General features: G+C 39.1%; 1 protein-coding gene across 15 annotated transcripts in view; it reads left to right on the top strand.

The window, feature by feature from the left end:
• The first annotated feature begins 358 nt into the window (after positions 1–358).
• Positions 359–13,350, top strand: part of tnika (TRAF2 and NCK interacting kinase a) — a 94,635-nt gene continuing 81,643 nt past the window's right edge. For 6 of the 15 annotated variants that reach the window (XM_038292363.1, XM_038292361.1, XM_038292360.1 and 3 more), the window contains exon 1: positions 685–741. In XM_038292363.1, coding sequence (XP_038148291.1) covers positions 685–741 — 57 coding nt within the window. Of the gene's footprint in view, positions 742–13,350 lie in introns of all 15 variants that reach the window. The other 9 variants (XM_038292367.1, XM_038292371.1, XM_038292369.1 and 6 more) reach the window with 3 other exon arrangements.

Raw genomic sequence — 13,350 nt, 5'->3', positions numbered from 1 at the left:
TTTTATATACCTACTATATTATGCAGAAATGTGACATATTCTACATTTCATGTTGAATGTGCTTACTTTCTTGTGCGCCAAAGGGCAACCACTACCTTATGGGAACTCCTGTATGTTTTATTTTTTACCCTCTGGCCTCTCCTATGGGGGAGGGGGGCATTTAAATCAGCCTCTGCAGCGACAGCTCCACACAGTTATCATGAATAAAAGAAAACAACACTCTTATTTAACAGAAGGCTTGGAGGAAACAGTGAGGAAATGCGCCTTGTAAATGCTGCCTCTGTAAGCAAACCCCGCCCGGTAACAGGCGTGGTTTCCAGGGGGAGGCAGTGCGCTCCGCTCCGGCGTACCCTCCCCTTCAATATATTCCTTCTTGCTGTCACAGCAGCAGCAACTGAAGCGAGCCATCCTCCGCAGCGCTTCACCATCCAGATCACCTTCTTACATCCTCGCACACATGGGACTGTTCTCCATCCTCCGCGCCTTTGCGCTCTAGCCGTGCGCACCGGAACCAGAGCGCCTCTGCGCAGACAGAGAGGGACTGCTTTGATTCTCTGATCTATCGGGGATCAGAGTAAAAGAGGAGGGGAGGCTAGAAGGAAGACCACACGACAGGTCGTGACAGCAGAGCTTCCTCCTGGATATCTGATAAACTAAGAGTGGCTTCTTGTTGTTTCATCCATCATGGCGTGTGACTCTCCAGCTCAGAGCCAGTTTGAAATCGACCTGTCGGCTTTGAAGGTGAGATGATGTCTACAATCTAATTCCTTGCACCTGACCGTTCAGCCAGCAGAGAGATTGAGGCGTGTGCGTGTGTTTGAGGGGGGGTTGCTTTGCCACAATCCTCAAATATAGGTCATTTACTATGACAGCACCCCGTTTTGACACCCTTCTTTATCGATAACAAACAGGATTTATGATTGAGAACCGAGGCTGCAGCTGTGATTTATCATGACCTGCATTTTTTCCTTGGAATATACCCTCCAGCCTGCTGCGGTTCTTTACAGATAGTAAACTATTTCCTGCACTCCCAGCTGGATCTCTAGAGACTTTGATAAATAAATCCACCCCCCTCACTTACTGTTTCAATGCAGTTTCTCGTTGGATAGCCTCTTGTTAGTCTATCAACCTACTTGTGGTCACTGTAACCTCTCGGTAAAAGCTGTGCATGTATGTTTTATGTGTTTTATAAATATGTGGGAAAGATGCTGGACACTGGAACTCTCAGAAACTAAAGCCAATAAACCTCCTGCTTTTTCTCACACTTGCCTGGTGTCTGGATGCAATGAGTTGGTTTCCAATTGGTTGGTTTGCAGTTGATTGTGCATCTATGGCCATTTTATGCTATTAACAGAACATCTGTGTGCCTGTCTGTTCATCTGCCTTAATTTATTTGGAAAAGTTTAAATTTCTATTAATTCCAATTTTCTGTGCTCGATTTGATAACTTCTCTTATCTGTCTGGTTGGTAAATCAAAAGAGCAGTATTTGCAAAAGATTTGTATTACATAAAAAAATAATAAAGGGATTTATATCTTTAAAAAAGCTTGCAAAATATAAGAGTTCACTCAGAAAGATAGAGGATATCAGAGATAAAGATGAATGAGGAAGACATTGCGAGGCACTGCATACATGTCTCCTACAGGCATCATGTGAGGTCATCTCCCTGTCGTTTTCTTTGGGGCATTCCAAGGACATGCATGCCCAAGTGCTTAAATTTAGATGATCATTTAACAAAATATGTAGGCAAGAATATGAACTATTTATGTGATCATTAGGCACTTTGTGCGTTGTCTATAATGAGGTTTGTCCTGTTTTTTCATGATGCAAAGCTCAGAATGAGAAAAATCTCATTGAGGCTTACAGTAATAGTGTCTCTAAACCTGTGTTCGAATTCAAATAACACCTCAGAGATATTATGTCATAGAGAATTGTTAAACCTACTGTACATTGTATTATTTAGATGTTGCACTCCATGTCAGTGTTTATGTAGCTGGTTGTTACTAAACCTGGATTACCTAGGGCTGAAAAAAATGATCAGATTTAACTTGATTAATCAATTATGGAAATTATCTTTGACTAATTTAGTTATTTATTAACTGTTAACTGGAGTATATAGACTCAAAACATGCATTTAGCTGACAAAGCAACCAACTCAGGACAGTAGTTATACCAAAATCGTAAAAATAAAATGTATATAATATATTGTAAAAACACATAGATGTGTTTTTTTTTTTCTGGTAATATGCTCTAGAATTCAGAGTGAACACGTTTTAGTTTCTGCTGGTTTAAATTCTGTAAACAATTGTCTTTAAGGAACCATTTCCTATTAATTGAAAAAAGAATAAATCATTTAATAGATTAGCAAAATAATCATTAGTGGCACCCCTACAATTATCCCATTACAGAATGTATATTTTATTTCTGTCCACAGTCAAATAAATAAAGAACTTGGTTATGAACAAACCCAACTTAAATTATGTCACTAATTCAGCTCTCTTGTTAAACTGAACTCTCAAGCCTTTGGCAAATTTAACAAAATTAGTCAAGTTAAAATTGTAAAAGTCCAAAATTAACTAGACAGCAAGTCTACAGAGTCATCAGGAAAACTATCAACCTGACATTTGCTCTGGAGACAATCACTCCCTTCACTATTAGGATGACTACAAAATAGGCTATTCCCTGAAGAAGGTTGCATTTCACAGATGACGGAAAGTTAGGTGACGGGTAGAAGTTTAACGGATAAAAGCTCCACAAGAAACAGACATTATATCAAAGGGTGAGCTAAAAGGAATATCTCAGGATCTAAGTAACAACCCTTATTGGAGCTGATTTTTTTATTATCTTCAGATAATATAAAAAAGATAATAAAAATAAAAATAGAATAAATAAAATGGAACACAAAAAAGATCAGATACGTATCGGATTCAGAATCACATAGCCAAGTTCTCTGGGTCCCATTGGAAAAAAATCAGACCTGTGTTGTTTATACTGTTTGGAATCAGGTTTGGGTCACTTCAGGCTGCAGTGTGAACATAGCCTAAGTTGTTCAGAATGTCTGCCTGTGAAAGCTAATAAGGTCCACCTTTTTGGGTTAGCACGAATCTGAGTCACCCCATTGATGATTACAGCCACTCAGCTTTCTATCCTGGCAACATAGACCAAACAATTAAATTAAAGGAACAGCCCTTTAACAGCCCAGAACTGCTGGATTTCCAAGTTGACTAACTTTCTTTTGGTTCCAAACTTGTTTTACTAGTAGTCTGTTTTTTTTTTTTTTCCATCCATCCATCTTCTGCTTTTTCTGTCAGGGTGGGGATGGTGCCAATCTCTGGCAGTCTATGGGCGAGAGGCAGGGTACACAGAGACACACAAATACATATAATACAATACCTTCACACCTAATAACAATTTAGAGATGCCAATTAATCCTACAGTCATGCTTGTGGACTGTAGGAGGAAGCTGGAGTACCTGGAGAGAACCCACCCATGCATGAGGAGAACATGCAAACTCAGTGCACAAAGACCCTCGTCCGGGAATCAAACCCGGAACGTTCTTGCTAACAGTGCTACAAACTCCTCCACCATGTAGCACTTTCTTTTATCTATGTTTGCAAATGTTACATAAACAAAAAAGTGAGATGAACAATCTTAAAGTAATTGCATGTAAATAACCTACATGTCCGAACAAGCCCAACCACACAGGATGTTCTCACAGCAGATAGCAACACAGACAGAGAGACGGAGATGAGTGCAGAGTCAACCGCTGTGTCGGCTAGACAGGAAGTAGGTCAGCTGTGTCTGACGCAGAGGGGGTGGGGGTGTTTTGGATTGTGATTATTGCTCTAGTTGTGGTGCTGATGATGGAGCATTTGGCTGTAAGTGCATCTGCTTGACCATCACTCAAAGAACACAGAATGACTCTAAGAGACCAAATTTAGTGGAAAGTTCAGTGGTTAGAGAAGTGTTTCATTTCACGTTTTGCTTCCTCTCCACCTTTTTTCTTAGTCAGCTATCTTTTCCCCTCTGTGCCTTTGATGCTGTCTCACATGAATCCCCAGCAGCCATTATTATAGATGCAGTGGGTTTAGCTTCAGCTGGAAAGGCCAGGCTCCTACCCATCATACTGTTATTCACATTGACAGCCAAAAGACACAGGTCAGGACGCATTTGGTTCTTTCTTTAATTGATTCATATAGACAGTAGTTTTTATTTATTGAGACACAAGCGTTGTTAGGTCAGAGCCTTTGAAAGCACTGGCTCATCCAATCAGCTGACAAGAGCAACAGATGGTGAACCAGCAGGAAGTTCACAACACTCCGCACACACGTGCACACAAACTGGCGGTGGAGTAATCTGCTGCAGAGGGATTCAGGTGAGAGAACTGTGGTAGAAGCAGTCATTTTAGAACGAAAGATGATATAACATTTTCTTCTAATTCTTTTTTTTGATACCTTTATAAAAAAGGGTGTGCAGTTCTTTTTTTAATTAACAGTGCAGTCTATTTAATTATTATAAAAAACCTTAAAGTCATATTTTCTATGTAAACATTTTTCAATTACACCTGGTGTCTTGGTTAGAAACATGAAGTGAGTAAAAATGATTAACAGTAGATAAAGAGAATGGTTTAGCCTGGTCTCAGGGTAAAGGTGTTGATGTGACCAGTGACTAAAGTAGTCCAAAGCAAAGACCCCTCTTCAGAGCCTCTCCCTTCCCTCTCTTTGTTGCCCAGTAAGGCCACATTCCTTGGCCCCTAACCACAGACGCCATAGTAACAGGGCCACAGCAGTGCCCAGGGCTTACACAGAGCGTATTCATGAATAGTCTATATACTGTATGGCAGTTTGTCACTGAGAAATGCCCCTCTTACTTCCCACCCTCCCTCCCACACTGCCTGCCTACTTCTAGCTGACCTATTTTTTTCCCCCTTTCAAGTCTCTGAAGAAGTTGCATTGAGACTCCTACAAGTATAAGATGTGCAAATGTGTTATTAGCCTTTTTTATTTTAACTTTACAATAAAATATAGTTATAGAAAAATTATATCAATAACCAGTCAAACATTCAAAAAAATACCTCAAAACAGCACGAGCAAAACAGGCTAATAACCAAAAGCATGCTTTCAAGAGAAGACTATAGAGAGAGCGAGATAAAAACATGATAGTGAAGAAATCCAAAAACAGATTTGTAGAAATCACAATAGGAGAGAGATTCAAAGGCTGAAAAAAGACAAGAAGGATGAGATGGACAAATTGGACAGTGTATGCAGGATTGCAGGGAAGATAAAACAAAAGTAAAGCAGCAATAATCCTGGACTATGAGTTGACAACATTCTGCTCTAAATATGTGATTAAGAATATAGTCCTCTTCATGTAAAGTACATGTCTGGACTGGGTGTGGAGGAATTTAGGCTACCACTTCATATCAAGTAAAGGTAATATATTATTTTTTTATAAGGCGCACCAGATCTCAGCACGACTCCTATCATCCTCTTAGTGTCTAATTCAATCCACTTCATTTTCTAAAATGTGATTTTTCTTTGGAAATGAATGATAATCGGCTCATTTGTGGGTAATTTAGAAACGTATACTCGGGGGTTGGTTGTGGGGGTGGGTGGGGTGGGGTGGGTGTGCTATTCATCATACCCCTGAATGAAAATAACTCAACAACCTACAAAAAGCACATTTTTTCTTAATACAACATTTAACACATTAGAAAAAAACAGACTGTTTATAGCTTATAACTGCAGTTTTAAAACAGTGATGGTGCAACCCCCACACCAAATCAAACCAAACCAAACAAAAAACTGTTTGTAGTAATGGACCCGAACACAGGCAGAAGGCAAGCTTTATGATACAAAAAGTTATTTACTGTAACAATATAAATGAGGGGAAAAGGTGAGGAGACACTAACAGGGCATTACAAAGGAGGATGGGAATGTAGGAAAAAAGGGGAATCCAACTATTTAGTAGGAAACAAAGGAGTGTAAATGCAGCTGGGGGATGATTACTACTGTAGGGCAAGGACTTGCTGAGTCTAATTACCTGATGCATGGCTGCTGGGAGGGAACTTCAACTGTGGTAACTGGGGGTGTATGACAAGTAAATACTATGGGGGTGACATAGGGATAAGTTAAAGACCCACACGTAAATCAGTAAACAGGAGAATATTCAGCAATTATGTGATATGTTATACCGGAACACAATAAAATGAAGCTTGAAATTAAAACCATTAACAAAACTTGCTGTATAGACAGCATAATATTAACCATAGGGAGGACAGATCCCAGTAGAGTAAGTGTCCATGTCATGGCTGCCTGTGTTTAACTTGTTCAAAAACATTTCCAGTCAAATTTGTTTGTCTACTAAGCTAGGCAAATTCTAACACATTGTTTTGGTGTGTTAAAGACTTCCAAAGGGAAAAAAAATCTGCTGAATGCCTTAATTTAGTGCCGATAATTTCAAGGGTGACTTGGCCTTCAGCTACAGATACCAGTCAACATCTGGGGGAAAAGTTGGGGAAGAAACGCCTTTTTCAAGGCCTCTTTTTCACTGCTTACAAGAGTCAATATTTTTGTCTGTAACTACAAGATGGGTCTGTAGCTGTTACACTCGGAGAAAAGCTAAATCAAAGGGAAGCAGGTGGTGTACATGTTGTGTCTCTTGGTGTACAACCCTGCAGCTTTACACTGCTGCGGATTCAACCTTGAGGGGCATGCTTACTTTGTCAATATTAATTAAATCTGTCCCTCTGGCTCATTTTACATTTCTTTTTTATTATTCAGTTTGATATCCCCAGAAATGTTTGCACGGAACTTAACTCATAGAGATCTAACACAAAAGTTCCCCAATCTGTCAGTAGCATTTACAACAAAGAGAATGAGATTTATTTTGTCGGTTTTATTTATTTCTGCCACCATGTCATTTAAGAAATAACTAAGAATGTAAGAAAAAAAAAGTGTCCTTTACTTTAATGATTTTACTACATATAATTGCAGTCGTGAGGTGCAGACTTTGTGATTTACTATTCGAGCCTTAAAATAAAATAATGTCCTGGAACCTGAGAGTGCAACTCCACCATACCACATGAAAAGAATATGGTGTAAAAGACTGTTTTTTTTTATTTTATTTACATTTTTTAGCAGTCAAAAACCAATCACTAACACCATTCAGACTCCCAAGGCTTTGAATTCCCATTAAAAACAATCAAGTACCATAACTATTTTAACAGACCTTGTTTTGCTTTTAAAGTATATTACCATTTTCACGACCATAAGACGCACCGTACTAAAAGGCGCAGTCTCAGTTATGTGTGCCATTACTGTATTTAACGCATACATAAGACTATAGGGCACAGGTTTTATATACCGGTACATATCCTCTACTACGTTTAAATACCTCTACTGCATATTTAAAAATAGAGCGGGAGCAAAACTGAGTATGATTGTGCTTTATTCATGTATTTATTACAAAGTATTAATCAAACCTGGGAGCTGGCCGTGAGACAGACACAACGCTGATGACACAGAGCGCCGTGATCACTCCTCTGAAACAGTTTATTGATGCATAAATTAACTTAAAATGCAGAAATCTGCCGGCAGAATATGTTCGCTTTTATTATCCTGGTGCCTGCAGTTTAGATTGTACCAGTTAGTTCTGACGCGCGGCTGAAGCAGCTTTGCTGCTCTGGCTGCGTGGTGCAAAAGTGTGTCTGACGCGCGTTGGGTAGAGCTACTCTATCCTTTCTTTGCCTGGCAGTTATATTTGCTGCGATCAGTGGGAATAAAGTAGTTTTAATATGTTTTTAAGTGGGAAAATCCACCTGAAAACTTAATTCAACAGCAGCCACTGGCTGGGTCGCCTCCTCGCGGTTCACCACGGCAGCTGGTAGGTGTTTTTATCAAAATAATCCAAACTGCAGGCACCAGGATAATAAAAGCGAACATATTCTGTCGGCAGGTTTCAGCATTTTAAGTTAATTTATGCGTTAATAAACTGTTTCAGAGGAGTGATCACAGCGCTCTGTATCATCAGCGATGTGTCTGTCTCGCTGTCAGCTCCCAGATCAGCATTTTTGATTGGTTGATGCGGTGCGTAGAGCAGCAAAACTTACATTTTTCCATCTCGAGCAGCAGTGTGTTTGCGGCGCGTCATGCGCGTGAGATGCCTAAACGCTCCCGACGCACTCTGCCTGCTGCTCAAAACACGCTGCGGGACCTTTTGTTGCGCCTTGACGCGCGTCAACCATTGACTTTGCATGTAAACTCGCTGCTTCTGCTGCGCCTGCTGCGTCCGGTGTGAAAGCAGCATTACTTTGAACGGCCGGTTCACACCGATGTCGAGCGGTTGAAATTCCTTTGTCAGACCTCACGCAATAACGGTAAGCACAGCGTTCATTTGTTTCACCATGTTTTTCACATCAGCTGTGAGATGGGCACGCATGGAGTCACAGATTAACCGATGGTGATGAGTGGAAAAAAACCACCTGGTCTCCTTACATTCACCTCCCTCAGCCACTCTTTCATCATCTCCTCAATGAGGAGATGAGGAGTTCTGCATAAAGCACATACCTGTTCTTTTATACACAATCCACGCCCACACTTCACCCTTTAACGTTCTCATGGTGGTCTCAACAACGTCCGCAGTAACAACACACATAGGGCGCACCGCACTATAGGGCGCGCCGCACATTTTGAGGGGAAAAAAAGACGTTTATATGCGCCTTATAGTCGTAAAAATACGGTATTTATTATGTAAAACTATATTATAATTAGCTAATGATTATTTAGCAAATCGATTAATCTCTTGAATATTTTTCTATTAATCGATTAATAATCGCATAGCAAAAGGTTCTTTAAAGAAAACTTTTTATGAAATTAAACCACGTGAAACTAAAACGTTTCCACTTGAAGAGTTCTCGATAGAACATACTAACAGACAGACAGTTTTTTTTTTTATCTTAAATGCAAAATATTAAATTTTTTTGTGTGTGCAATTTTTGGTATAATTTCTGCTCTAAGTGGGTGGCTCTGTAAGCTAAAGTTAATTCATATTTTGATAATCAATTGATCACGAATAATCTGGTTAATTGTTACAGCCCTAGTTATAATATTTAACAGTTTTATTGGAAGTAGGACAAAGTTAGGATGTAAACAATTCGATTTTGTTCTGTGTGATCTTTAACCATCTCGTCTTGCAATGTTCCTTGAAATCACATATTTTGAGAATTTTAACTATTTAAACCAAAAGCAATAGGATTAAATAAAATCTATTTATCTGTAGCCTGGAGATCAGTGGACATGCTTCATTAGTTAAAAGGTGGTCATTGACTATTAGTGTTTTTCCCATACAAGTTTAAAATGATTGTTCTGTTTCCAGAGCTTATAAGACAACTGCAGCTAAGTAAAGCATAGGTTTGGTGTGGATTCTGCTGTATATGTTACTCAGAGACAACATCCATTTCAGAAAAGATGGATTCTTTTAGTTTCTGGCTGTTGATCACCAATAAGGCCCGTCTAGATGTAACTGAAGTGCCACATGGGCTTTTGCTTTTGATAAATGATCAAGTCTGTGTTCTGAGACATCATTGCATTAAACTTTCTTCCACCCTGTGAGATAGATTTCATCTAAGAAACCACTAAAGCTTTTTCTTTATCAGTTAGTCAAGAACCTGTGAGCTATCAACACTTTGTGTAATACAATATGTGTTTATTAAATGATTATTAGTCATCTATAATAAGCCCGACTCATGAATAAAATGTTGCAACACAGGCTTTATTAGGGAAGTTTTATTCTTTAATTTTATTTTACCACAGAAAAAAACAGCTCAAGTACTACCATGTTAGGTCTCAAATGTGTTGCTTATTATGTTTCCTTGCTTTTACCAATAATTCACAGGCAACTGTAAATTGAATGTCCAGTAGATTTTTTTTAACAGCCTGTCCTGACACACACTATGATTCATTGGCCACCAGCAAGTTCATGTGGCAGTCATATGACCCTTGCAGACAATCGACAGGGAGACAAATGCCCTCAAAAAAGAGGAAGAGGGTATAATTGTTGCAGCCATAGGCAGCTTTAGATAAAAGTGTCAAACACACACAAAAAAAAGCTGGCACGTGCTTAGAGCTCATTCTGCAAGTAGTCTATAAAATATGTATGATACTGTGCTATATTTTTACCAGCAGGCCTAAGGACATATATTAAGTAGAGCAGCAAGAATGCATTGTTTCTCATTCTGTACAGGTCTGGATCATGTGTCATTGTGCCTAATATATGCATACATTTAAAGCATACTCTTTGCAATATTCTTTCTTTCTTTTTTAGTTTTACTGTGACCCAGTCCAAAGTTTTTCTATATATCAACAAAAGAAACAAACAAACAAAAAAATAGAGTGCATCGTAGATGTCCTGAGAATACCTGTCAAAATTGTGCATGCACCTCTGAGAACAGATTCAAACAGCTGCCAAATTCACATGCAGACTAACACACAAATCTGAAGAAGCAAAGAAAGTAAGGCCAGAAGCAAATCAACCTGTGTCGGATAAAGGGTTATGATTGCAGAAGCCTGGTTTCCTCTAGCCATCTTTGACTGACTTTACATTTTGTGCCCACTCTTTCTTGTTAGAACATTCAAAACATTACACCACCCACTGTGTTGGAGTTTGTTTTGGGCACAGTGTGGAGGGATATTAGTGCAGGCTCCTGGTTTTGAGTGTGAATGAGCGAGACTGCGAAAGGATATGCTTGAGACAGAGAGCGAGAGAATGAGTGGGTCGATGTATGTGAGAAAAGTGCATTGGGGTCGATGTTTGTAGCACACAACCACTAGGTGGGGGAGGGGGGGCTGAACAGGAAGAGGAAAGAGGAGAGGAAAAAATTCACAAGGCTGTGTTCAGAAACAGCTGACAGGTTGACAGGTCTGCTGAGACCCACAGTAACAAACATGTAGAGACGGGGCAGAAGAAGGCATCGGACAGAGGAGGAAAAAACAAGGAGTCAGAGGGGCTAGATGAAAAAGAGGAAGAGATGTTTCTAATAAAAAGTATAACATGCACATATATCTTCAACCTAGTGGGTAGATATGAAGTTATGCTTTCTTTTATGACTCAAGATGTAGGTTTTTTAACCCCTCTTTGACCACATATCTATTGCTTCCTTTGGGGAAGTAAGGAGAGATCTGCTTGCTATGCCAGCACTCAAGCCCTGAATGTGAAGTAAAAAAAAAGAAAAAAAAAAAGGGGGGGGGGGGGGGGGGGGGGGAGAGGTATGCTAAAAAAACCCGAAGTGAATAACAAAGAGGCATGTGACTGCATTAAGAATAGACTTTAATAAGCTTTCTTTTATACAGGCAAGGGGGGGGGGGGGGGGTTCTGGAGAGTATTATGTAATATTCTCTCTTTAGTCTTGGATGATTCTTAAAAGCAGTTGTTAACAATTGGGATTTTTACAGCTGGCTGAAGCTCCTCACTTCCACCAGTGAAACATACTCAGTTCTGTCTCTTTTCATGCTTTCAAGTAGAGTTTTCCCCAAAGGAAAAACTTAAAAAACAACAACATCAACATAGGCTGGAACGTATGACTACCGAGGGACATAATTCACAAAAGGAAACAGATATTACATACTAAATGTGAGTTCAGCGCTAATTCTGAAAGGGTGGAAGATGAATTTGTATTTTTCTTTAAAATGATAACTTATTTCTAGAATTCACTCTATGGGCCGGATTTATCAAGATCCAATTTTGCGTGCAGTAATTTGCGCTCGCAAACTGGAATTTTGCGCGAGGGGCTGAACCATGGTTTGCGGGTGATTTAACAAGAGTGATTGCGTAACTGGTGGCAGGTGCAAAACTGTTGGAGACGCCCTATTTAAATTATGGTTTTGCGCGTTTTGTGGTTTGCGGCATGGCGAGTTTGGACAGCAGAAAGCGCAAAAGGAAATTCGACCCCATGGAAATGGAGGTGTTGGTGGATGAAGCCAACAAATATTTAAGTGAGCTACAGCAAAGAAGTTTGACTGTCACACAGAGGAACGCTATATGTGAACAAATCTGTAATAAAGTAAACGCTGTTGGTGAAACCTTGCGAACAGTGGATAAAGTAAAAAGAAGATACCAGGATATTAGAAGGCGAACCAAAGAAAAACTGGCATATAACAAAACATCCGCGAACAAAACATGAGGGGGCACAGTAGATGAGATGCCTCTGACCAGCATTGAGGAACAAGTACAGCTGACGCTCTGTGAGGAGCAAATAACTGGAATTGCAGCTCCAAAATGGCAATGCTGGATAAACGATATGTTTTGATCGTTTCCTCGTTCATTCCAAAAATATTCACACGGAGTGAAAAACTGCGTTCTCTGCGTCTCCTTGCTTCATTTCAATGTCTCCTTCTTGCGGCAATAACCGCTGCCATGTGTGCGCAATTACGCATATAGTCCATTTGCACCTTCTTTTGAAACGTGTTAAATATAGAGTCAGATACCGTTAGCAAAATTGCTTTCAGGTTTGATAAATCACTTTGCGAGTGCTAAATTAATATATTTACATGTTCTCCTCCCACAAGACGCACTTTTGCGTGTAAACGCCCCATATTGCATATTCATTGCAGAAAAAGTACTAAATGGATAAGAGGCTCTATTTAGCACATTTTAAAGACCAAATCCTTTTAGCACGCTGTTGATAGATCAGTTTGTACATTTTTTAGCGTGCGCAGTGAAATAGCTCACGTTTTTATACACGCAAACCTTTCATAGATCCGGCCCTAAGGGTAGTAATTCATAATTAATGCTAAAAGCAGCAATCGATAACACCCAATATTTAAAAGAAATAAAATAATGCCGCAAAAATATGTCCTGCATTGCAGCATCGTTTAAAATCAGACACAAGAATTGCTGCCTGAGTAAGGCTGCCTCTAGGGGCTCATGGTTTTGAAACTGCTGCTAGTTTTTACACTAACTTGAAGTTAAACACAGTTATAATTCAGTCAGATGATATATAGTGGTTAAAGTTTGGCTTATTTCACGGTTTCATTTGTTAATAAGTTTAATGTGAGGCAGCATAATGGGATAGTTTTATTCAACTTTAATGTTTTACTCATATGATGAAAATTATATTTTGTAATCCCAATTTTGACAATCTTTCTTCTTTAATATCGATGTTATGATCATTACCTTATAAAAAAAGAGCATGCATGACTGCAAAAAACATTAACGGCTGTTTTTACTTTCTATTATTACGCTATAGTTTAAAATACTTGTAACATAAAGCATTTTTAGAAAGTATTATAAAAAATTAGTTGTTTTTGAATACATTTTAATTCTTGTTTTATATTTTACAAAGTTATGTTACAAA

This window comes from Cyprinodon tularosa, unplaced genomic scaffold, assembly GCF_016077235.1.
Source record: "Cyprinodon tularosa strain WSP-4 unplaced genomic scaffold, ASM1607723v1 ctg310, whole genome shotgun sequence".
In the NCBI taxonomy this organism is placed as follows: domain Eukaryota; kingdom Metazoa; phylum Chordata; class Actinopteri; order Cyprinodontiformes; family Cyprinodontidae; genus Cyprinodon; species Cyprinodon tularosa.
Note: the sequence above shows the minus strand (reverse complement) of the source record. Positions and strands in the feature narration are given on the sequence as shown.